A 26635-nucleotide genomic window follows, 5' to 3' on the forward strand; every position below is an offset into this window, starting at 1 on the left:
CATTAAAAGTGTGCAGAGTTTCAAGTAGTGTTAAATAGGAGCAAAAAACCTCCATTACGATTCATGATTTTATCACAAACCGATTCTGGTCCTTCATCGTATGGCTGCTTACAAATAAACAATGAGATAAAAACACCTGTATCAAAATACATAACAGTGCTACATTTCTCATATTATATATATATATATATATATATATATATATATATATATATATATATATATATATATATATATATATATATATATATATATATATATATATATATATATATGATACAACAGTTTCTACTTTAAGATATTTGTAAAATAATAAATTACAGAGAAATAAAATGTCTAAAATATGACTTGATATTTGCAAGTTCAGCAACTTAGAATAACAAAAATACTGCAAAAATCCAAGTAAAAAATTGCAATAGAACCTTCAGATTCTTGTCCATTTGGTAGGATTTGCTACAGAGGTGTCCCTGAAGGTAAAAGTCCATTTTACATAGAGAACATTAAAAGAAAATGAGATGCTGAGATGTCATCATGCGTATTTACAGTTATAAGAAAGCCCTGGAAGATAAGACGGGTTTAGATCCCGTACAATCTTATTCAGGGTGGAGATCTTCTCCTCCAGCAGGTAGTTCTTTTTCTCTGCAATTTCATGTCGCTGCTCAGTTCTCTCCAGAGCCTTTACCAGATGGGAGTTCTCCACATACAGGTCTTTGATCAGAACATCAGCTTTGCCATTCTTGTTCAGCTAAGAGAAAAAAAATACATAGAAAGTTACAGATAGTTTGAGTCTTGATTGGAAACATATTGGTCCAAAATATACAGATCAGATGGATTAGAAGATTAGTAACTGGAAAAAATTGTTTTACTAAATCCAAGAATGCAGTCTTTCCTAAATTTGAAGTTTAATTCAGCGTTTTACTGCCCCCTTTTGGTGTCACGAACAATTACATCAACATATATTGATGCAATTATTTTACCATTAAACCAGCCAGACTCCTAGAAGCTGAGACCCTCTGACCTTTTGCTTGCTTGCTTGCTTGCTTACGTAGCTTGTTTATATAGTGACAAATTTATTGGTTTTCAGGCAAAATATAAAAGCTTTCTCAGGAGCTGATAACAAAATGCACAAACAAAACAACCCACTGTATCAGATCATTTGGAAAAACAATGGAAAATATAAAGTAAAATGTGAAATTCACCAGTTTGGATCCTGAAAGGTTACTCTAAAGGAATAAATGTTTTTTTTTAGGATGAAATGTCTGTACTTAAAAATAAAAAAACCTGGGAATTTGGATCTGAAATTCCTGCAATCTGACATCAGGTAAAATTGGACAAAAAAGTTATTCTGATTATTTGTGAAATTGGTCTCTTCTTTTTGATCATTCTAACAGTTTAGTTTTGGTTTTTCTGGCTCATCCCTTTAATTATGCTGCTATAAACCTGAACTGCTGGAAGCCATACTGACCACACTCAGTTGGATTTACGCTCTTTAATGCCAGGTTTGTATTTACTGTTATTGCTGTGACTAACTTTGTTCATCATCATTAGAAACAACAATTGGCCCCATCCCTCAGAGTTATCCAGTCTCTCAGATCCCAGCTGGCCGAGGCAGAAGGCTGCTCCATTCTGAACCTGGTTCGGTTTCTGCTGCAGTTTCTTCCTATTAAAAGAGGAGTTTTACTTCCCACTGTGGCCCATCACACAGCGCTGGCTCAGAATGAGGGATTGTGTTGAAGTCAACATATAATACAATTTGCTGGTTCCTATGGTGACCCAGAAGGCTCAACACAATACCAAAACCTACAACAGAAGTCATGATAAATGGGGAATAAATATTTAAATAAATAAATGAAATAGCATGAAGGAGAAGTTGTGGTAGAATGGAACTTGAGCTAAAACGAAAGTTAAGCTAATACCTTTTTTATGCAAATTAGGAAAAACAGCCTTGCAGCATTGAGACCAGTGACCACAGGATTCAGGATGGATTCCAATACAACCCAGAAAGTAATAGTACATCTACAACTCCATAGCTACTGAAGTAAATTGCCATTCAAGATGGCCGCCATAGTAAACCGCAGAAGAGAAGATGGACTGACCTGGTCATTCAGCTGAGCGACCTTCTCCTTCAGCAGCAGCTTTACGTTAAACAGCGACAGTTCGATTTCCTTCATGCGCTCCTCCATGTTCTTCATCTTTCGCTCCCGCTCTTCCTGGGAAAAACAATCAGGAATGTCACCAGATCACAACATTAGGGAGTGTTTTACATTATAACAGCATCAAAGCTGGTAAACATGGAAGTCAAAAACTTATGGGCCATTATTTTTGTTGACTAGTTTTATTTTTGTCTGATCTGTATGCAGTTTTAGGTACATTTCTGAAGAAAATATAAAAAAATATATATAATTTCATTTATTAAAAATAAACCTACTAAAATAATGCATAAATAAAATAAATACTATCAGAAGTAAAAAAATAAACCTTAAATAACAACAAAAGAGTTTAAAATCGAAACATGGTGGAAAACATCTCATAAAGTGGCTCAAAACCCAAAATACACAAGTGACAAAAACAATTAACAGTGTATTCATGGCACAGCACTTAATAAATATTAAATAATCAGTGAAATAAAATTAACAGTTTAGTGAAAAAACAAAACAAAATCAGGAAGTTGTGATTCGCTTTGGTTGTGCAGCAGCAACAAAACAGGTCCAACACATTTAATTAGACAGAAAACATCAGCCTTAAAAAACAAAAATACATAATAAAATGCATTTATAGGTCATCAAATGGGACAATGTACAGTCAGACAAGTAACAGGTGTGTGTGTGTGTGTGTGTGTGTGTGTGTGGGGGGGTCTGATAAAAACAAACAAACAAAACAACAGTGATCTTCCATTATCATTAGGCAACAAAAAGGTGTGGCCTCTGAGGATCTATACCCTGTCACAGTTATTAAAACAAACAAGTGCATCACTGAAAATCTACAGAAACACAAATCCAGCATTAAAAAGGTTCCCTGTAATGAAGACAAACGTGGAAAGAAAACTCCAATTTGTCAAAATGTAACAGTAGTCTGTAGTTTTTAAAATTTCCCATCATCCCTTTGGGAGAAACCACAGGTTCACCCTGTGTGTGTTCCTGCCAGCTGGCAGCAGAGAAATCCAATCACAACCTGAGAATCGGGACCCACCCAATCTCCTACAAGGATGCAGTTCAGATGTTTCTGCTCCAAACGTCGCCGAAGAGCCAAAGCTAAACTTAAGCGAAGAGGAAAGAGGCGGGCGTCACAATCCGCCGATCCGCCTGTAGCTGTCAGCGTGAGCGGCCCGTTGATCTGGCATCGGATCCTGAAGAGACAAGGCAGGAACACTTCACCAGAGTTCTACCCCTCCGCTAACCCTCTACACCCACAGAGAGAATCATCATCAACACGGAAACGCTAAAATCCTGAAGACGGCTTTCATTCGGCTCCGTTTCTGGATGATTTTGATGAAAAAACAACAGAAATGATAGATTGAGATGATGATTGTACACAAATGTATGCAGGCAAGTTTTTTTTTGTTTAAGTTTTTAAAAAGAAAAATAATAATATCTACCCAGCAGGGGTGTAACGGATCGCGAGGGGGTGTTGAACTGTTTTGGTTCGGGCCACTTGCGTACGGTTTTGATTTATTTTTTTTTTCCATTAAATAAATTTTTATTTGTGTGATTTAAGTGCAGCGGATAAAAGTTCCTAGGCGAGTTTCCACACGGACGATGTATTGAGTGACGCATGATGGCTGCACGCGCCCGATCTCCGTTCAAAAAATGTGATCTGCAAATTCTGATCAACGCCTTTCAGAGCGGATCAAACCCGCTGGCTGTCGCTGCTACTGGAGCCCGTAGAGACGCGTCGAGTCGCCCCTCCCTTATGGCAAGCCAAAACCGTCACAATACGCCACTTTCCCAACCCGTCTAGTTAAGAAATGGCGAAAAAAACGCCGTTTGATGTGCCAAGACGTCGTAAAATACGGCGAAAACTCTGCCAGAACGCCGTAATTTACGCCGTTCTGAACGGTCCCGTAGAACGCCCGTAAAATACGCCGTTTTTTCCGGACATTGAACGCCGTTTTTTACGTCACCCTAATCCCAGACGCGTTCTCTGTGTGGGTGGCGTAAAATACGGCGTTTGGTACGGACATTGAACGCCGCTTTTTTCGCCGTCCTGTGACATAAAACGCCGCTTTTAACGCCACTTTGTGACAGTTTTAACGCGTTTAAAATTCAACTTTACTCTCATTTATGTAGAGCCCTCCCCATGGGTTTCTCATCCACTTAATTTAAACTCCAGTGACCCAATGAAAGACGAGGAGGTTGAGGCAGCACTAATTCATCCCAGATTCGCCGGGCTGTCGGGCTGTGCGGATTGCTGTTTTCTAATACAACTCGGCTCTGTTTCAACTAATTTCACTGTATTGAAAAAGCCTTGAAATGTAGTAATATTATCAACAATGTGTCGACATTATTATTTTTTCTGTCCACCTGTAAAAGGCAGAAACGCTGTTTCAGTCAGACCTGATGATTACTTAAAAGTGTGGCTGCCGTATCAGTCTGTCCTCGTGGCTCGTGAGTCCAGCTGAAACATCAGTGCTCTTTCTGTCCAAAACTCCATTCTTCTTAAGTTCATCCACTTTCAGTATTTACTATTGTGACAGTGTGTGTGTGTGTGTGTGTGTGTGTGTGTGTGTGTGTGTGTGTGTGTGTGTGTGTGTGTGTGTGTGTGTGTGTGTGTGTGCTGTCGCAACGTCCCGATTGATGATGTGCCCTGGCTACTTGGCCAAGGGGATGTTCCTTTGGCTGACTGGTTAGAGCGTATGACTCTCACCCGGGAGTCTAGGGATCGAATCCCGCCCGAGCCCTCGTTTATCCACCTGGCCACACTGTTGTTTTTTGTTTTTGTTTTGTTTGTTTGTTTGTTTAACGACTGTTATACTTGTCTTACAGGAGCTTCTGAAGATGTTCTGTCTTGCTTCTCCATCATCACTCTCCAGCTCCTCAGACCAGCCACTCCAGAACCTTCCCAGATCCAGGATCAGAGCACTTTAATTAAAGTTTGAAACATGTCTGCTTGTTGTTCTCCTATAGAAGCCTTAAACTAGAATTTGCTAATGAGCTTTCTTGGCTAAAATATGCTCTTGAATGTTTTTATTTACATAATCAAGAAACACGTTTTTCATTGCTGCTTCACCAAGACATGACTGAAAATGTCCTCAAGATCCTGAAACGCTGGTTAAAACAAATTACTTTTAACCTCTTATAAAACAAACGTGTCTGTTGATGATTATGCCCACTACAATACTGAAGCACCTGCATACTTGCTACCGATTTGCTAACTTTCTGTAATATTTGATATTTAAGTTGAAAACATGAAATGCTGTAACACAAATTCCAAATGTTCTAGTTGAGCACTTGTTTCTACTCAACTAATCATATTGTAAATATCGTTTCACTTTATTTTATTATTATAGTTTGAAGAATGCCGTAACTGTGAAAACCAGTGCAGATTATTATACATGTGCAACACTGTTAAACCATTTTTCAGTAAGATAATTGTAATTTTTCCATGTGTTTATTGAAAAGGAAAAAGCTGACTAATCACAGAAATAATGATTAGTTGAGTAGAAACAAGTGCTCAACTAGAACATTTGGAATTTGTGTTACAGCATTTCATGTTTTCAACTTAAATATCAAATATTACAGAAAGTTAGCAAATCGGTAGCAAGTATGCAGGTGCTTCAGTATTGTAGTGGGCATAATCATCAACAGACACGTTTGTTTTATAAGAGGTTAAAAGTAATTTGTTTTAACCAGCGTTTCAGGATCTTGAGGACATTTTCAGTCATGTCTTGGTGAAGCAGCAATGAAAAACGTGTTTCTTGATTATGTAAATAAAAACATTCAAGAGCATATTTTAGCCAAGAAAGCTCATTAGCAAATTCTAGTTTAAGGCTTCTATAGGAGAACAACAAGCAGACATGTTTCAAACTTTAATTAAAGTGCTCTGATCCTGGATCTGGGAAGGTTCTGGAGTGGCTGGTCTGAGGAGCTGGAGAGTGATGATGGAGAAGCAAGACAGAACATCTTCAGAAGCTCCTGTAAGACAAGTATAACAGTCGTTAAACAAACAAACAAACAAACAAAAAAAAAACAACAGTGTGGCCAGGTGGATAAACGAGGGCTTGGGCGGGATTCGATCCCTAGACTCCCGGGTGAGAGTCATACGCTCTAACCAGTCAGCCAAAGGGACATCCCCTTGGCCAAGTAGCCAGGGCACATCATCAATCGGGACGTTGCGACAGCACACACACACACACACACACACACACACACACACACACACACACACACACACACACACACACACACACACACACACACACACACACACACACACACACTGTCACAATAGTAAATACTGAAAGTGGATGAACTTAAGAAGAATGGAGTTTTGGACAGAAAGAGCACTGATGTTTCAGCTGGACTCACGAGCCACGAGGACAGACTGATACGGCAGCCACACTTTTAAGTAATCATCAGGTCTGACTGAAACAGCGTTTCTGCCTTTTACAGGTGGACAGAAAAAATAATAATGTTGACACATTGTTGATAATATTACTACATTTCAAGGCTTTTTCAATACAGTGAAATTAGTTGAAACAGAGCCGAGTTGTATTAGAAAACAGCAATCCGCACAGCCCGACAGCCCGGCGAATCTGGGATGAATTAGTGCTGCCTCAACCTCCTCGTCTTTCATTGGGTCACTGGAGTTTAAATTAAGTGGATGAGAAACCCATGGGGAGGGCTCTGCATAAATGAGAGTAAAGTTGAATTTTAAACGCGTTAAAACTGTCACAAAGTGGCGTTAAAAGCGGCGTTTTATGTCACAGAACGGCGAAAAAAGCGGCGTTCAATGTCCGTACCAAACGCCGTATTTTACGCCACCCACACAGAGAACGCGTCTGGGATTAGGGTGACGTAAAAAACGGCGTTCAATGTCCGGAAAAAACGGCGTATTTTACGGGCGTTCTACGGGACCGTTCAGAACGGCGTAAATTACGGCGTTCTGGCAGAGTTTTCGCCGTATTTTACGACGTCTTGGCACATCAAACGGCGTTTTTTTCGCCATTTCTTAACTAGACGGGTTGGGAAAGTGGCGTATTGTGACGGTTTTGGCTTGCCATACTCCCTCCCTTCTCTCACACACTATGAAGGCACGCGGCGGCAAAAATGTAAACAAACACGTCTGCTGAACTTTTCGCACCGTGACAATTGATGTCAAGTTTTCACCCTACAACGAAAACTACGGCGCGAAAGAAGCTCGCTATTTAACACGAGTTTTAAAGAAGAAACTGGGCGGTGTGAGGCAAGTTTTTAAGGCTCCCGCAGAAATAAAAACACGGAGCATCAACAGTCAAACACAACACTTGTCTGTATGAGCGTGACACTCATAGCTGCGCAAATAACCAGTGAAATAATTTAAGACATCGTGCTAGATCAGCAGCCTGTGACGACACCTGGTTCTGCTTTAGATATTAAATAAATAAATAAAATAATATACTGAAAATTAATCGGACCAACCTCTTCTGAACTGAACCGAATACGATTTTAGCGTACCGTTACACCCCAATTACCCAGAGATGAAGCATTCACACAGACCAGGTCTAGGGGACAATATTACATCTCATACAACAATAAGAACCCCATCCTCTTCTAAACCGTGACTAAAGTTGTGAATCTCTCAAAGTTAAAGGAAAGTTGGCGAAACTGCAGCTAGAGCCACACCCCAGAGGATCTGCAGGTTTAAGGGAGCCAAATTTAAGACTTTTTAAGACCTTTTTTAAGGCCACTTTGATGAAATTTAAGCAATTTTTTAAAATTTCATTTAAGCTATAATTTCCAGCTATTGCCTGGAACCGGTGCTAAACATGTTGCAAACGTGGGATTAGCCACCCAGTTACCATTAAACTTGCACTTCCCCATGATGCAAGCTCCCACCAGCTTAACCAGCTAATGTGCTCATCTAAAAACAGCCCCCTTTCACAACCAACTGAATGTGTACGGTTCCGCTTAAGCCAACATCATACACAAAAAATGCTGAACACTAACTAGATATTCACAAAATTTTAGAAATAAAAATATCTTTATTGGGTCTTTGGTAATTTAAGACCTTTGGAAACCGTATTTAAGGATTATTTGTCATTTTTAAGGATTTTTAAGGCCTTAAATTTGGAAAAGCAAATTTAAGACTTTAAGGACCCGCGGATACCCTGCACACCCCAGAGGATCACACTACCCCCGCTGCTGCAGTCCTGAGACAGAAACTTAAATAAAGACGAGTCCCATGACAACAAAGACACACACAACCTGGACAGAGTGAAAACCAAACCCAAAAAGTAAACGTGACATGTGAGACATAAAGAGATTAGAACAGACAGGAGCTGAGGTGGATCGGTGACAGCGCTCCAGAACTCAAAGGAAAAACCAGCTTCCAAAGCAAAAAAAAAGGCATGGGAAACAAAACACTCAGCTCAGATGTTTACACGTGTAGTATCGCTTTTACAGGTTTAGCACATAACATGTTGGTGACACATTGCTTTTCTTAAAATGACTGAAGCCGTTTGCAGCACCTGAACTGAGTGATGAGAGGATGAACAAACAGATGCCCCTTTAATAACCATAGTGGGACATGAACAAAGGAATGACAGTCAGAAAATAAAATGAAGGATGCTTTCCCACCCTGTAATAAAGCACCAAATCATCAGGATTTTAGCAAAGCAGACTCATGCAGAAGCGCTGAAACATTTTTATGTTACCGGTGAGAACGTCTCTACTAGAGGAAGCTGTACCTGCATGTTGTCTGGATCCTCTCCGTGATGCTGTCCCCTCTGCATCCTGCGAGGCGACGGAGGCAAAAACCCACCAAACTGAGCCTGAAAGGACTAAAGGAAGGCCATAAGGTTCAGTAAGTGTCTCATAACAAAACTTTCTTTACGTTTATAAAAGAAACTGACATTTTTTTCCCCAGAGCAGAAACTTTAAAGGAATGTTTGAGTGGTGGTGTACCTCCAGCAGCTGGGAGGACAGTCGAGTTATCTGTGCATTCAGAGCTTCGTTTTGTTGCCGGAGAGCCTCCAGCTCCGCGTGCCGTCCAGCTTCACAGCTCTAGAACCAGGTCAGAGTTTAGAGCGCTCAGTCCATATCTTTCATGCGATTCTGCTTAGGAGTGCCTTTTATACCGTCGTTAACTTTCTGTGTGCTTCGAGTTCCTGCTTCAGAGCGGCAGTCTCCTGTTCCAGGGCTTTCACTTTGGAGGAATGACTCTGCTGCTTCTGCTTGCTCAGCGCCAGCGTTGCGGCTTCCAGCTGACGGACCTGCAGACCCAAAATCAAACAAGAACATAACATGATGACACTAAATCACACTGTAATACTCGAGTTTGTTGAAGGTTGACCTTTTCTTTGGACTGAATGAGGTCACTTTTGATCTTGTGAACTTCAGCTTGAAGCCTCTCCTTCTCCTGCCTCAGCTGCTGCTGCTCCTGCTCCAGGATCCGAGACATCCCGTCTCTGTAAAGCTTCTTGGTGTGGTTCTGCAGACCGCTCGAGTGTAAAGCCTGCTCCAAAACATGGTTCTGAGGTTAAATGCAAAGGGTGGTCATCATTTTCCATCACTGTCCTGACATTACAAATGTTTAAGTGTTACCAAACAGAACGGGATCTGACTTTGTCGTTGGCGTTCTGCAGCTGCTTGTGCAACACTGACACCTCGAGTTTCAGGGAATCCCTCTCCTGCTGCAAAACCCTGAGCTCTGACTTCAGGTGAGCCGTCTGCCGGTTGACAGCCTGAACTCTTTCATCTGCAGTCTTCACCTGAAGCGGACAAATGAAATAATTATTGAGCAACACGTAAAAGCTAATGCTAACACAGCTTAGAAAACTGCCTCACGTTGTCTCTAGCTTTGGCTGGCTGGTGAAGCCCTGCGGCGTCCTCATCCACATGACACTCCTCTAGAAAATGTCTGAGCGGACGCTCTGTTGAATCCACCTGGATTACGTGACAGAAAACAGGAGAACAGCAGTTCTTAAATAAAAGCAAAGCCAAAATCATTCAGGCTCATCTGAAGGGAGACGTCTAAACGTACTGGATGGTAGCAGAAAACTCTACTCGGCCCACAGCGCGATGCTCACCTTCTCTCGGTGATCAGAAAGCTGCTGGGACAGCTGGACATTTCTTTCCTCCAGCTGTGCGGTGTCCTTCAAAGCTTTGTTTAACTCCGCCTCCAGGCCAGACACACTCACTGCCATCTAACACAAAACAACCACCAATCAACTACCCACTAGGACTACCACGGCACCACCGCTCTGCTGGTCACCAACACACACCTTCTTCTTCTCTTCAGTATGGATCATCGCCATCTTCTCCATTTCCTTCATCAGCTTTGCCAGCTGCTGCCGTAGACCCTCGATGTCAGCACTGTTTTGGGCATTTTTCTCCATCAGCGTCTCGTTCTCCCCTTCCAGCTGCTGGCTCTGCAAATTCAACTCTGAAAGCTGGAGAGAAAATCTAAATCTCAACAGCGGCTTCCGAGAAAGAAACCCTGAAGTGGGGAGGAACTGTTTATCGTTACCTGCTGTTTAAAACGATCTGCTGCTTGTTGAGCTGCAAACTTCTCATTCTTCAGGTCCTCTAATGATTGTCTGCAAAGCAAAAGATACAATCAATCAAGCATTAAAAATTTCTAAATGAGGCGATGAACTGCTAATCCCATCAGGAGCTGCTTACGTTAACTCATCCCGGGTCTGCTGCAGGTCCCCGTCCTTCAGCGCAGCGATGTTCTGAGAGAGGAGGAGGTTTTCCTCAGCGAGGCGACTGGCTGTGGATCTAAACGTGTTGAAAGTGTCAGAAATGACAGATTAGATTCATGTTGAAACATGTTGATTAGATGCAAACTAACTTCAACAGTGAGGATGGTGACAGAGGGATAAGAGCAGCTACGCTGGAGCAGATGTTGCAGAAGGTTTTTGGAGGATAACCACAGGGAGAGGCAACAATGAAAGCATCACATTGTGACTGGGAACACTGGGAGGAGCGTTCCTAACACCAAACCACTACAGGTACGGAGAAGCAGTCAGGATCCTAGTTTTCTCCACATTACCTACAAGCCTGTGTTGTTTCGGTTAAAGCCTGAGACTCGTCTTGTAGCTCTGCGAGGGCTCTTCGAAGCTCGGCGTTCTGCTCTTCGAACTCCTCGCAGCAGTCCTGGGTAAAGGTCTCAGCCTGCAGATGTCCATCCGGGTGCAGAAAAACCTCCTCTGTGGGGCTTTCTGGTTGTTCCGTGTCTGAACTTCCTTCCTGCCCTCCCAGTTGTCCCAACAGCGCTAACAGCTGAGCATTTTCCTCTCTCATCCTGCTGATGTCGTCCATCAGCGACACTTGTCGACTTTGAAAGCTGTGGAGAACATCAGCCCTGCCTTCAAGGCTCCACACTTTCTGTTCCAGCTCACAGTTCTGCTCCTTCAGTTTGGCATTTTCACACATGCAATCCTCGTATCTAATCTGAAGATCAGAGGTTTGTATGGTCTTCATCTCCAGCTGCCTGATGTGCTCCATCAGCAACAGCATCTGAACTTTGAGTTTGTAGTTTTCCTCTAAAGCCTGACGACCAGTTCTGACTTTTTCACTGTTGTGCGCCAAAAGATCCTCTAGGATTTCAGCTTTCTGCTGAAGTAGAGAAACCTTCTCATGTAGGAGAAGGTTCTCATCTATGGAAGTGTTACATAAAGCCTGTAGTTTTAGAACCTCCTGGTTCTCATGGTTCAGAGCTTCTACACAGTCACGTGGACCTCCACTGTGGTTTTCACGATCAGAGTCTAAATCTACCACTAGTTCCTGTCCGTCGTGAGAGTTATCAGGTAAACTTTTAATCTCAGCATCCTCTACAGAACATTCATCAGGGTCACCCGTCTCCTCCGGCCCAGAGGCACCAACCACGGTCTCATCACGTGGCTCGTCTTCATGAGAACCGCCTCCAGAGTCCTCTTGAGGTTTGGTTTCCACGCTGTGGAATTCAACAGCTCCTCGAGTTTCACCATCAACAAATGCCTGAAGCGGTGAGACGCTCTCACGTAGCATCTCCTGGGAAGCGTCTCCGTTTCTGTTTTCAGCAGATAAATAAGTGCCAGGGGCATCTGGGATGCGGTGATCACAACCTCTGCAGAAGAGTTCACCTCGCTCAGGGCTCCGATCTTCAAGCACGGGATCAGGAACAACATTGTCACCGCGGTAACCCTCACAAAAACCATCCACGTTTCCACCAGTTAAGGTCACCTCTGTTTGGTATTGGCTTACAGCATGGTCCATGAGATGTGGATGCTTCACCTCTTCATCCTGGCCTTTCTCTGGAGAAGCAGACAGCAGTTTGAGCTCCATCTCCGACACATCTGTCTCTTCTCGTAACCGTTTCTCTAGAATGGAGAGGTTCTCCTGCAGCTCCTGCCGGTCCAGCTCAAAGTCCATTGCAGCCTGTTTCAGAAGCATCTCCAGCTCTTCCACTTTCACCTTTAAGTCTTCGCGCTCTGTCAAAAGCTGAACGCTCTCAACGACCTGCCCTTCTGACGTGGAAAGCACCTCACTGTACTTTGTCTCCAGATGCGAGTAGGTACTGAGAAGTTGCTCCCGTTCCTGTTTAAACTCCTCCACCAGGAGCTGGACGCGACCAGCTCTGCTCTCAGACTGAGCGAGGAGCTCATGTTTCTCCTGGAGTCGGCTGTGAAGATCGTTCAGCTGCATGCGGAGTTCTAGTTCCTTCCCCTGCGCCCTGCTCATCATCTCGTCCAGGTCACTCTGTAGCTGCTTGTTCTCCATCTTTAAAGCTTCCATTTCTTCACTGTGAACATTCTCTAGCTCCCGTCGCTCTGCTTCCATATTCTCCAAGGTTCTTCGCTGTTCCTCGGCGCTCTCGAGAGCCTCGAGAATCTCAGCTTCCCAGTGGAGCTTCTGCATGGCGTGATTTTCAGAAAAAGCCTGCAGCTCACTTTGGAAGCGCTCTTCCAGATTTAGGATATTGGTCTGAAAACGCTTGGTGACAGACTCCTGACTGTCAGAGAAACCATCTTCCACTTGGCTGATTCTCTGGGTGAAGCTGGTCTCGACTTCCTTCCTGTACACGGTCAGTCAGCGTTTGTGAACCCTTAGGGTTTTATTACATCTACAATCCTAGTTAAAGCAACTTCTGCAGCTATTAAATATTTAAAAAGTGGTATTTTTGGACACTTTGACTGAAAACATTACATTTTGTAGAACGTAACGAAGACAACTCCTTACCTCTCCTGAGTGATGTCATCTCGTAGCTTGTCCAACATGGTGCTGAGAGCGTTCCTCTCCTCGGCGTGCCTATCCATCAGCTTCCTCACAGCCTCTTGATGGCTTTCCTCCAGATGCGCCCTCTCCTCTGCGATAAGCATCTCTATCCTCTCCTCATCCTCGGTCTCGAACTTCTCCTTCTCCTCGTTCAGCCTATCCTGAATCATCCCTTCATAGTCCTCCTCCAGCTGCAGCCTCTCCCTCTCCCACTCCTCCCTTAGTCTCCTCTCCCTCTGCTCAAACTGCTCCTGCAACTGTAGTCGTTCCTGAACTATTCTGTCGAGCGTGACCTTCTCGTGATGCTGCTGAAGCTGAGCTCGTTCACTCTCCCACTGCTCCTTCAGCTGGTTCTCCTTCTCCTCTTGCTCCTTGACTAGTTTCAACATCTCCTCCTCCAGCAGCACCTGCAGAGACTCGTTCTGCTCGTCCAGCTGGGCCCTCTCCTCCTGCCATTGATTAGTCAGTTTTTTCACAACTTCCTCTCGCTCCTCCTCAAACATGCGCTTCGCCTCCTCTACCTGGGCTGTTAGATCACTTTGATGGAATTCTTCCAAGACTTTCTTCTCCCTTTCCCAGTCATCCAGTAATCTTCTCTCCAGCTCAGCTTTTTGATCCTGAAGCTCCTCTCTCTCCTCTGCTACTCTGGCCTGTAGCTCAGCCTGCTCCTCCTTTAGTCTGGTAATCTCCACGGCATGTTGGGTTCTCAGCTCCTCCATCACAGTCAGACGGTCTTCCTCCGTTTGGGCCTGCTGTCCTTCAACCGTGATCAGCTGGTCCTCCAGGTCTGTGATGTGCCTGTGGGCTTCCAGCAGCTGCTGTCTGAGGTTCTCCACCTCCTCCTGCTGGGTCTCCAGCTCTTTCCTTTTCCCAGCCTGGTTCTGCTCCAGACGGGTCTGCTCCAGCGCCACCTGCTCGAGCTGGCTCTGAACACTAGCCACCTCCTCCTTCAAAGTCTGGACCTCCTGCTGGTGCTGGATAATCAAGGTGGCTTTCTGGTCTTCGTGGGCGACCTTCTGGTTTTCCACGATCTTATCAAATTCACTGATCTGAAGGGGAGGAAATGGAGATTTCATTTTTTAAGGATGGGTTGACGTAGTTTACAAAAGCAGAATAACAATTTAAGGACGTTAAAAAGAAAAGGTCCAACCTGAAGACACGCTCAAAGTAACTTTTCAAACAACATATCTCTTTTAATCCTATTTCATCTCTTGCTACAGCTGGTGGACAGAAGGAACATATTAATAATCCCAAACCTACCTTGGTTTCAAGCTGGTTTCTCAGTTCCTCCATTTCCTGGAAGTGCTGCCCCTTCAGCTGCTCCAGCATCATCTCAGCTTCCAGGCTCATGCTGAACGGCTGCACCTCGTCTGAACCGAGACCTACAAACGGTCCACAAATCAGAGTTGGTGAAAAGCTTCTTTGCTTTAATGCAAAATCTACCGATTACTGTAATGAACATAAATCAGTCTAAGCGCTGGTTTGTAGGCGGAGCCTGACTCAGAACCAGCTCTATTGGGCTTATTGACACGAGAGAGGAAGCTATAAAAACATAATTAACTGAAGGATTTTTCTCCGACGTCTTTGATCCAAACCACCAAAGCAAGGCTCTTGTTAGGGGTGTTGGAAGCTACAGAGGAACCTTTTTAAACAACTTTCTGGAAAGTTCTTGTCATTGTTGTAGATTGTTGCAATAACAAACATTCATTTGCATAAAGGAAGTATATTGGTCTCCTCCTGCAGCTTAGAAAAGCACCAGAAACAGGAAAATGTCCTGTTCCAGTACATTTATAACCTAATTAATTTACAACGACAAATGAACTATGAGCTAATGTGATTAATCACGATTAAAGGCTAACCCAACCCTGGAAGACCTTGGAGAAAAACCAGGGGTCGGCATTCATCTACCTGGGTCCGACTCTGTTCCAGGGCTTTTACTCTCCAGCTCCTCGGATAAAGGTTTGCTGCAGGGTTCGTGAGCTCGTCCAAGAGTCCGACACTCCCGCAGCTCCGACTGCAGCTCGTCAATACGATCCTGCAGCTCCTACCAAAATAAGAGCCCGGTTAGCTAAACACAGTACATTCCTGGAATGACATGAAGTAAAACCAGTTAAAGAACTGGAAGCATGTTCAGCACTATGGGAAGTTACCCTGCACTGTGCTTCATAACTGCTGTGCAGCTGTTTCAGGCGCTCTTCTTGAAGAAGGAAGTCTGCACTGCCAGGGTCCAGGCCTCCAAACTAAAAGGGACCATATTTAATGATTATAAACGAACATAATAAAACCAAAGAAGCTAGTGTGAAACAACACTGCAGAATATGAATTTAAATTAGGTTTTTGCACCTTGTCTTTCATGATGCTCTCTAAATTGGTCTGGAGTTTGGTGACTTGACTTTGTGCCTCCACTAGCTTCTCAGTGCTGTCCAGCAGCTCCATCTCAAGACGCCTGTTCTCCTGGAAACACACATAAAACGTAATGTTTACATTTATTCTTCCTGGAATAAAACAAGATTATTTTTTTATTAAAGGAGGCAGTCACTAACTAACGTGTACGCAGGATTTAAAAGCAAGAAGATAAGTAAGTAAGTGAGGTTTAAGTGTTTTACCACCTTCACTGAGATGGAGAGATGGTCTCTGAGAAAAGATTCCTCCTCCCGGATCTTCTCCATCTCTGCCTCCAGCTCTTCTCGCTGCAGGCCGGCCTGCTGCTGGACGTGGTCCATCTCCTTCATCAGCTCTGATCGCACTGCTGTGAGCTTCTCCTTGTAGTCCTGCTCAAGCTTCCTGTTGACGTGATCCCAACAGACAAGCACGACGTCAGACTCAAGTTTGAAGAGGGAACCGAATCACAAAACAGGAAATCTACTCGATGTTTTTATAAGTGGTCACATTCTAAGAGAAATGGCTTTTCTAGGCATGCTTGCAGTAACCGAACCTACACGAGAAAGGAAAACTCTTCCTGTATTACAGTTTTTCTCAAATGCTAAGACACAAACGCCAATCCTCTAAACCAAATGACCAGTTGTCTAAACACACTTACTAAATCTAGCAATCATTTTCCAACATCATAAACACATTTCACATGAAGACACAATTCACAAAACACAATCCTCCGTTCTCATGAATCTTAACACATTTTTCCTTGATAAAACACAAGTTGCAAAAGAACTCTGCTCATATTCTCAAATGAAAGCTCATGTGATGCCAAATGCTTGCCACAGTCAGCACTGATTGAACACAGTGAACACACCTGTCGTCATTCATTACACACAATGACTCAAAATTGAAGACAGTTGCTGACCACATCTCCTCACCTTCCTAGAGGAGCCAAAAGACATCCTCCTGGACCGCCAACACCACCATCCTGGGCCCGCACATCACATTTATGTGATCATTAGGGACAATGTCCGCTTCCACAGAACAAACCAAATCAGAGAGTGGTTCACCACCAACAGTAACCACTTTTTAAACGTCTGTCTGCCACCCTACTCCCCTTTCCTGAACCCTATAGAGGAGTTCTTCTCATCGTGGAGAAGAAAGGTTTATGACAGACAACCATACACTAGAGAGGACCTCCTAAGGGCAATGGAGCTGGCCTGTGGTGACATCCCAGTGGAGGCCTTACAAGGATGGATTCGCTATTCCAGAGCGTTTTTCCCGCGGTGCCTGGCAAGAGACAATATAGCCTGCGATGTGGATGAGGTGATGTGGCCCGATGCAGCTCATCGACATGACGCCGCACAGTGATTGTGGTGTGTGTGTGTGTGTGTGTGTGTGTGTGTCTGTGTTGTGAATAAAGTAAATAAAAAAATGTCACACCCTGCTCATGTTTTCAAGAGTACTGTTGTGTGCAATAGATTCCGTTTTTGCATGGAGTTGTGTTACAGTAGTGTGCATGCAGAAGTTTCTATAGATTTATACTCTTCATATGAAACTCACAAATCTAAATGCCTAATCCTCTGCAGAGATCTAAGAAGATCCGTAACTGTAAAGTTTCTAAAAATGGGCAAACTGGCAGTTATGAAACAAAGAACCTTCTCACAAATTGAGCATTGTGTTTTCAGTTGTTTTGCTGTAGCGTGTAATGATGTGTATAGTGTTTACATTTTTGAAAGCTTCGAGCTGCTCTTTTGGTGTGAAAGTTTCAGTTTTGAAGTGAGAAGGTGTGGTTGTGTTTATGTGGTTTTAGAAAAGGGTGTTGTGTTTAGACAATGGGGAACATGGAGGAAACATTTGTGAAATGTGTTTTAGCATTTGAGAAAAACTGTAAAAGGGAGAGCAGACAACACTAATAGGATCAACTGGAATGGATGAGATTAACAGAAGCGACAGCTGTAATCCCTCTGAAGACCCAAAGTAGGAGTGACTGAGGAACAATAACAAAAAGAGGCTGAAACATTCTCCGCAGTCACATTTTTTATACAGGTGCTGGCCAGTAAATTAGAATATCATCAAAAGGTTGAAAATATTTCAGTAATTCCATTCAAAACGTGAAACTTGTACATTATATTCATGCAATGCACACAGACCAATGTATTTCCAATGTTCATTACATTTAAATTTGATATTCATAAGTGACAACTAATGAAAACTCCAAATTTGGTATCTCAAAAAATTAGAATATTCTGAAAAGGCTGAATATAGAAGACACCTGCTGCCACTCTAATCAGCTGATTTACTCAAAACACCTGCAAAGGCCTTTAAAAGGTCCCTCAGTCTTGTTTTGAAGGCACCACAATCATGGGGAAGACTTCTGACTTAACAGCTGTCCAAAAGACAATCATTGACACCTTGCACAAGGAGGGCAAGACACAAAAGGTGATTGCTAAAGAAGCTGGCTGTTCGCAGAGCTCTGTGTCCAAGCACATTAACAGACAGGCGAAGGGACGGAAAAAATGTGGTAGAAAAAAGTGTACAAGCTCTAGGGATAACCGCACCCTGCAGAGAATTGTGACGACAAACCCATTCAAAAATGTGGGGGAGATCCACAAAGAGTGGACTGCAGCTGGAGTCAGCGCTTCAAGAACCACCACGAGGAGACTCATGAAAGACATGGGATTCAGGTGTCGCATTCCGTGTGTCAAGCCACTCTTGAACAAGAAACAGCGCAAGAAGCGTCTCGCCTGGGCCAAGGACAAAAAGGACTGGACTGATGCTGAGTGGTCCAAAGTTATGTTTTCTGATGAAAGCAAGTTCTGCATTTCCTTTGGAAATCAAGGACCCAGAGTCTGGAGGAAGAGCGGAGAAGCACAGAATCCACGTTGCATGAGGTCCAGTGTAAAGTTTCCACCGTCAGTGATGGTGTGGGGTGCCATGTCATCTGCCGGTGTTGGCCCACTCTGTTTCCTGAGGTCCAGGGTCAATGCAGCCGTCTACCAGGAAGTTTTAGAGCACTTCATGCTTCCTGCTGCTGACCAACTTTATGGGGATGCAGACTTCACCTTTCAACAGGACTTGGCACCTGCACACAGTGCCAAAACCACCAGCACCTGGTTCAAGGACCATGGTATCCCTGTCCTTGATTGGCCAGCAAACTCGCCTGACCTTAACCCCATAGAAAATCTATGGGGTATTGTGAAGCGGAGGATGCAATACGCTAGACCCAACAATGCAGAGGAGCTGAAGACGACTATCAGAGCAACCTGGGCTCTCATAACACCTGAGCAGTGCCACAGACTGATCGAGTCCATGCCACGCCGCATTACTGCAGTTATTGAGGCAAAAGGAGCCCCGACTAAGTATTGAGTGCTATACATGCACATTCTTTTCATGTTCATTCTTTTCAGTTGGCCAACATTAGAGAAACAAACATTTTTTCATTGGCCTTTAGAATATTCTAATTTTCTGAGATACCAGATTTGATGTTTTCATTGGTTGTCACCTATAAATATCAAAATTAAACGTAATAAACATCGGAAATACATTGGTCTGTGTGCATTGCATGAATATAATGTACAAGTTTCACGTTTTGAATGGAATTACTGAAATATTTTCAACCTTTTGATGATATTCTAATTTACTGGCCAGCACCTGTATTTTCTAAAGCCAACAGAAGAAATGGGCTGGTGTCGGACCTGAGGTTGAGGTTGTTCTTGTGCTCGATAGCAGAGTGATGCTCATCCACCTCAGCTGCGAGTTGAGTTTTCTGCTTCTCAGCTCTTTCCAGATCCAGCTGGATTTTTTCCTTTTCCCGGATTTCTCGGTCAACTCGTTCCCTGAGAAGAGACACGACCTTATCAATAATAATCCTGCAGTTTGGATGGCAAGTTGAGAATGAAAGACTTTAAGCTGCTTTATACTCACACAAGACATCGGATCTCAGATTTAAAGCTTGCCAGCGCTGCTTGGTGGACCCCGTTCTTGGTAACCAGGAGCTCGTTTTCCAGCGCCGCTGTGAGATCGCCAAGACTCAGTTTTCCATCCAGATCAAAATTCAAGGCCTGAGAAAAAAATAATTATGCATTTGTTAGTTTTCTTGTCCCCTAGAAATCCTGCTTCTGTGCACCATGAACAGCTTCCTTATTTGTTTATTTTTTAGTTTTTCTATACCTGTAGGATCTCAGCGCTGTTTTCTATTCCCTCATCGATCCAGGCATCCAGGATGTATTCGACTGGAGTGAAACCGGTCCCATCATCAAGAGTAGAGAAGAGGCGCATGCCAATGGAGCTGGGTAACGCAGAGATCCTGCGGCCTACCTCATCAAAAGGCTGCAAGTTCAACAATTCCTCACATTTATAACAAATATCACAGATTTACGCTTAAGGATTAAAAATGTATGAAAAGAAGCAGGAGGAATCTAAATAAATACCTGAGTGGAGTGGTGGCGTTTGAGCTGCCTGTAAGGAGTGGAGGCGGATGGCGTCGGGGGCTTGTTGTGATTTAAAACCCTGGAAACAAACTCCTGAACATTCATCACGCCATCGCCAGTCAGATTTAGGAGAACCTCCCCGTTTAGCTGAAAAATAAACACCGGTTTTACTTAAACTGTGTTGAGATTGAAGTGTTTAAACATATTTGATAAAGAATCAAAGAAGAATGACCTGAGAACCTTTCACAAAGACAAATTCTTATTAAATCGTATAAAGAAACTCTATAAGAGTAAAAAATGTCAGCAAAGAAGAGAATTTCTCAGAGGCACAGTACGAGATGGTTTTCTGGAACATTTTGCTTGAAATGCTCTTTACATACTGATGGAAACCAATAAATTAAGTATTTTTAAAACAATGAATTATTGTAATCACCTCTAAAGATTTAATTCTAATCATTAAGTACAATGACTGGATCATGATCAGTCAAACTGTCCTCTAAAGGTCTCTCCATCACGAGTCACAAACTAAGACGAAAACTCAAAAGAAACATTGAGAATCCTTGCAAACATGTGGAGACATATTCTGAAACAACTTAAATAATGCTGAAATACATCCCGACCCACAGAAGCTCAGTGACTTAAGTTTGTTTTCAGAGCTTTAACACACCTCCAGGCCCAAATGTTCACACAGAGTCAGAAGTTCAGCGTGGTCGGCACTTCCATCCCACGCTATTTCCAACTCATCACATGCTTCGCGCAGCTGCCCCTCTAAGCGCGCCGTCAGAGAAGCGGCGGACCCCCGAGGTGTGCTCGGCTCGTCGGGGTTCCACAGGTGCATCTGACCTGCACAGGTCAGGAACACCAACAGCTGACACACGTCTTCAAAACCAAGAAAACAAGTGAAAACGGGCTGAATGTGACGCACCTTCTGCCTCGTACTCCTCTGTGCTTGTTTTGTGGGCATTCCAGCGCTGAGGGAGACAAACAGAGAGAAACGAGCTGAAAATGATATTAAACACACCGCCGTTCTGGTAGCATCAGTAGTAAAATAATTTTATTTCTTTGTTTGGGAAAATGCGCAGAATAAAAACTAGTAACTGATCTTCTTATCGATTTCATCTGGCTTCACACAAAGTGTTAGAGCAGGGTTTAGCTAGGTGCGACCCACTGGGCTGCGACGGAGCCCCAGAGAGGCCGTCTATTGTTATAGCGAGGCAGCAGAGAGCAGATGGGATTCAGAAAGTGGCATTTTGATACATGAAGTGTCGGCATCCAGGAGAGTGGGGGTAGTGATGCTCATTGTTCTCACACCCCCCGTCTTCCCACACAACACCGGGTCTGCAGTGTCTGTGGGCACAGCCCTCTGACCCAGACCCATCTGCTGATCTGCATTGTTGAATCCACGATCAGTTCATGACAAGACACACTTCCATTCACATGATATTGTCTAGAGCCCAGCAGGGTTGGGTCTGGTGTTGGTGGTTAGGGGAAGGGGGGGCGGACTATACAGAATAATAACACACGAGGGGCAACCACGATTAAATGTTTTGTTGGAATCTCATTATATTCCTTCTCAAATATTTAATCACATTCCAAATAAAAATAGCCCGAGTTTCTTTAAGGTCTAATCAATAAACTACTTACCATTTAGAAGATGTCATGAGAGAAAATGCTAGTTTAATAAACTGAATTATCCTTTAAAATAAAAAGCAGCAAACCAACAGACCAACCCACCCAGAAACGTTTAACGTCACACATCTACATGCTGATAATCTGGTTCAACAGTAATTGTGTTCACAATGTTATTTACAGACAGGATGATTAGTTATGCAATGAGCAGCGTCCTGTGCTGGAGCATCTAATTTACATTTAAGGACCCACCATACTTCAACGCTAAGCTGATTGGCTAAGAATAGTGCCCAACGCCTGGCTGTGGCTGCAGAGGCACTCAAGGACGGGATGCGATAAGACTGGCATCCCGGTTTGTCTGGAGGTTCAGCGTGACACATCTCTCATGCGCTTACCTCACGCTTCCTAGGGACGGCTGAGTCATAGGTGTCCTCCAAATCCTCCTCATCAGCCGGGTTTAGGTTCAGCACCCCAGACTCTTCAGGCTCGCTGAACTCTGGCGTGGAGCGGCGGCCATAACGCTTACCCCCCTTCACAAACTTCGGTTGGATTTCTGGAGACTCTGAAGAGAAAATAATGAAAAAGAGCAGTATTTAATTTCAGATTAGCCTACAATCTGTTGTTATTATGCAACTTAACAATAAATAAATAAATAACCAAGGTTTATTGGTGGGAAATCAGCCTGGACTTCAGCATCTCTAATCCCATTTCTTAATCTCACAACCGTGGTTCCCTTTTCTTTTTAGCAAAGCAATACAGGAGATTGTGAGAATTTGAAGAACAAACCGAAGAAATTCACTGGAACTGCAAACATTATCCTCACTTAACATCCACACGAATATTGACTTTACTGTATTTACTGTAATAACGAGCACAGGATCTAATAACATGGTGATCGTCAGAACGTAGCACAACCTTAAACCACAGAGGGAGCAAATTAACACAGTGTTGGATTGTTGTCATAAAATAATTGGTTGGATGGATCCTCTGCCAAAACACACCACACCAGCTATGATGGTGGAAAGACAACTGCCAGGTGTGTGTGTGTGTGTAGCTGAATCAGCACACCTCAGCTCACACAGTCAGCTTCCACACCTGAGTGACTCAGAGAACAGCTCCTCTCCAGGTTTAATGTTAAACGTGGTTTGTTCGATCTTGATCAGTCAGATCCCAGCTGAGATCACGAGTGTTCGGGTTATCGCCACAAAATGAGAAAGAAAACAAACCCAGAGTGGCAGCGAACTTTGTCACCACCAAAACCATCTCGGCGTGTGTAACTCTTAGCTAATGTCACAAGAAATTTCAGCTCAGCATTGATGAAAGTGAATTTTTGGAGTAATTTACATTGTTTTATGTGGTAGCCATATTGAATCAGGGTGACTAAAAGTTAACCAGCTGTACACCCAATGATCACTTTGTGAGTTCAAGCAGTATTTTGAGATATTTCAGTAGTTTATTATGGGAAATAATGAGATATTAATTTAATTCATGTGATACTTCAGTAGTTTGAAATAGTTCAGTAATTTATTAGATATTTCAGTTGTTTGTGAAATTTCAGTAGTTTATGGGATATTTCAGTTGTTTATGAGATCTTTTGCTGACAAGCAAAGAAAACACTCCCCAGCTGACAGCAGGGGATAATCGCAAATAAAGTTTTTGTGTTTCTTCTGCATCACTGGCCTCATTTTCAGAAAGCTTTTCCTTTCTCTGCTAGAGATTCCTGTTGACTTTACCTGGGCTTAGTGAGGCTTCCTGTTCTGCCTGATGAGACTCAAGGGTTGAAGACAAAACCAGAATAAGTGCATTCTTGAACTGGTCAAAGTCAACCTGCAAAAAAAATAAAATAAAATTAATAATACTTAGAATAAAGAAGCTTGATGTTCCCCTGTTCTAACTTGTAAAAAAGAAAAAGACAGGGTGTAGCTGCCTCTGTGCTGATGGGAGACAGGTGTCCCTGGCTGTCTGGGTGGAGGAGGGTTGGCGCAGGAGCAAGGGAGGTCACACTCCAACAATCAGCAGCTGCTAACCCTGAATATGGTGATTTTCTTTGTGCCTCTGAGGCCGACGGCTGGCGCCTATAGGAGGTTTTTTAAAATTATTTTGGTGTTCATCAGTTCACTGGCCTCTGTGCTAACATTTATCCCGCCCACACACACACACGCACACATCACAATAGCCACCTGTCTGCAACACGCTTACAAGCAACAAAACTTCACGCTGAAGTGGATCGACTTCTTCTGTTACTTTAAACGTCAAACTGAATACAAGATATTCACTAAAAACAGGACTCACGTAATTCTGTTTTAACAGGCTAGGAAAATGCACCTGTGAATGATTGAACAGCGTGGTTGTCATGGTGACAGACGCCTAAATTGTGCACTGATGGGGGAAACGTTCTCCTCAACAAGAGAGCAAACAAAGCAGTAAAATGCTTGAAGACAAGGACCTGAAAAGTGAATCAGTGTTGAAATTCAAAAGATTTGCATAAAAAAACACAAAAGCCAAACAACATCCCAAATTCATCTAAAACGGAGATAAACCAACTTCTTCTAGAGGGAGGTGTTTGAATCTCACCCTGGCAGTGAGGTGGTCCTGGTTCTGCAGCAGCGTGTGGAGGAGGACAGGTGTAGCATCCTCCAGGTGCAGCGACTGGCAGAGGTCAGAGAGCTCCTCTGGGCTCAGAGAGCCACAGCCGCTGGTGTCAAAACTGTTAAAAACTTCCTTTAGACGCTCCTCATATTGATCCGGTTCTTGGCCGTCATCCATCCCACGGGACAGCACCCTGACCTGGGAGAAAACATCCAAACTGAGTCTACAGAACAAAAAAATTCAGGTTCTTCTCCGAGTTATACTCACAAACAAGGCATAAGCGTCTAACTCAGCTTCACTCAGTACCTCCATCTGAGAGCAACACTCAGCAAGTGAGCTTTCGACACACGGCTGCAGCGTCATGTGTGGCGGAGGCTTTAGTTAATCCAATTACAACGATGAGACAATCAGGTGAGCGCTGCTCAGGAAGTCAGCATTCAACGTGCTACTGAGGTGGTTTTCACACACCTGATTCAACAGATGGACATGACTACTAACCAGCTCTCTGAAATCTACTCTCATTACATGTAATTTAACAGCTCCGTCTTGTTATACAGAGCAAGACTACTATTAATAAAACAACTGACATTTACCAACAGGTAGCAGCAAAAGCAGACACACGGATCAGATTTTGTTCTCCTTTTCACCTGCGACACTTCATTTGTGTCAATCTGTTGAGATCAGCACAATAATAAAGTCATGTTTCTCATAAGCAATGATAAAATAGGCAAATAGTGATTTTCTGGGGACGCTCCAAGAAACTAAATTCATTTTAGAACTCAAAAGAAAGATGGAGACTCGCCCACATGAGAAATGACAAATACAAACAACAGATGATGGAAACTAGCATGACATATAACAGCAAATCAGCTGATCAGGGTGCAGGTCTACAGACTCGTGCCTTCTACTTTTGTGCACGAACAATAAAAGCGTGCGTGCAGCTTTGCTCTCTGCTCTTCCAGCTGCTCTCAGAGAAATCATTAAGCACTCAGACAGGTGCCCCCCCCCCCCCCCCCCCCCCCCTCCAGTATCAGGGTCCCCATTCAACAGACAAAAGCAAGCTCTCCACAGAAATCAGTGCATCTGGAGCTTTACAAGATGCAGAGAATGGCTCTGCTGTGTTCCTGCTCATTTGAACACCATTGTTTGGTAATTCTTCAAATAAGCTAATAAAAAAAAGGATCTCAACATGTCTGTGCTGATACAATTTATGTTTTATGAACAGATTAAGGAGCCAGTAGCCTTTCTGGTTGGCTACGTCGCAGCAGCTGCCGTGGTCAAAGAATCACACCGCTCCAGGTTTTAAGTAAGAGGGTAATCCTCTCAATACCCCCAGCATTCACTAGTAAAGACATTCATTATCATCAACAGATGTCAGCCAGCAAATAAAACATTTCTAAAGTTTTCCCATTCAGCATGAGACCCACAGGCTGCATTTCTACAGGGAAAAGGAGACTAATGAAAATAACTATTTAAATATTTGTTTTTTTTTTCTCCTTGTCTTCTATTAATATTACACCCAAAAGTGAAGTATGGAGAAATGTAGCAAAAAAATAGAAAAATAAAATAAATAAAATTCAAATCACAAAGCAATTCTCAAATAAAGATTGTTAAAAAGTTATTTATGAAAGAGTAAAAATGCACACCTACTGGGTTTGTTTTGTAACTGCCATTCATTTAGTTTAAGGTTAGTTTAAATAATAAATCTCCTGTCTGTACTTTTTCTATGTAGTATTTTCTAAAGCACTTTGTGGTGCAAATGTTTGCAGAAAAATAAGACAAATTAACACTAAATAACACAACAAAAAAAAAAAAACACCAATATCAGAAAATAAACCATCATGGATGCTCATTCTAATTATTTTCTGGCAATTCCTACAAATTCACTAGGATGAAATAAGAGAATTATCAAACTATTACGTCCTCAGCAGGTGGTTTTCAAATCAATGAATGTTTGTAGCATTTGGAAAATATCAGCAGGGTCACATGTTCAATCACTGATCTAACTTAGAGCCTTACAGGGTGACAGGGAGTCAAAACTAAACAGAAAATCATTCTGTATCACATCCATCATAGTGAGCTTTAGCATATACTTTATATAACACCACTCACGAAGATATGTTATGTTCCTGACGAAGTTTAGTTTTATTAACCATCTTTTTACCAGAGTGAAAACTTCCAGGCACTGAGGTGTGTGCATGATGATGACTA

The 26635-nt window shown here is 43.0% G+C and overlaps 1 protein-coding gene across 3 annotated transcripts; it reads right to left on the reverse strand.

Moving 5' to 3' along the window:
* Nucleotides 1-402: 402 nt before the first annotated feature.
* nin (ninein (GSK3B interacting protein)) lies at nt 403-24905 on the reverse strand. Of its 3 annotated transcripts, XM_054741792.2 has the most exons (29): nt 24692-24905; nt 24410-24622; nt 23569-23662; nt 22231-22397; nt 21132-21177; nt 20874-21049; nt 20207-20353; nt 19947-20105; nt 19701-19837; nt 19472-19612; nt 16007-16181; nt 15741-15851; nt 15548-15637; nt 15306-15441; nt 14658-14779; nt 13362-14446; nt 11194-13197; nt 10821-10919; nt 10666-10735; nt 10421-10588; nt 10226-10342; nt 9984-10082; nt 9761-9907; nt 9490-9669; nt 9275-9409; nt 9102-9200; nt 8885-8977; nt 2097-2210; nt 403-745 (listed from the first exon to the last, which is right to left on the reverse strand). In XM_054741792.2, the coding sequence occupies exons 1-29, from the start codon at nt 24785-24787 to the stop codon at nt 530-532; spliced, it is 6636 nt and encodes a 2211-aa protein (XP_054597767.2). In that variant the 5' UTR covers nt 24788-24905; the 3' UTR covers nt 403-529. The 3 variants fall into 3 exon arrangements, with proteins under 3 accessions (XP_054597767.2, XP_070403146.1, XP_054597765.2); XM_070547045.1 differs by lacking the exon at nt 11194-13197 and having other exon boundaries at nt 9490-9651; nt 24692-24876; XM_054741790.2 differs by lacking the exon at nt 11194-13197 and having other exon boundaries at nt 24692-24870.
* Nucleotides 24906-26635: the final 1730 nt, after the last annotated feature.

The sequence above is a fragment of the Nothobranchius furzeri genome, chromosome 18 (genome assembly GCF_043380555.1).
Source record: "Nothobranchius furzeri strain GRZ-AD chromosome 18, NfurGRZ-RIMD1, whole genome shotgun sequence".
NCBI lineage: Eukaryota > Metazoa > Chordata > Actinopteri > Cyprinodontiformes > Nothobranchiidae > Nothobranchius > Nothobranchius furzeri.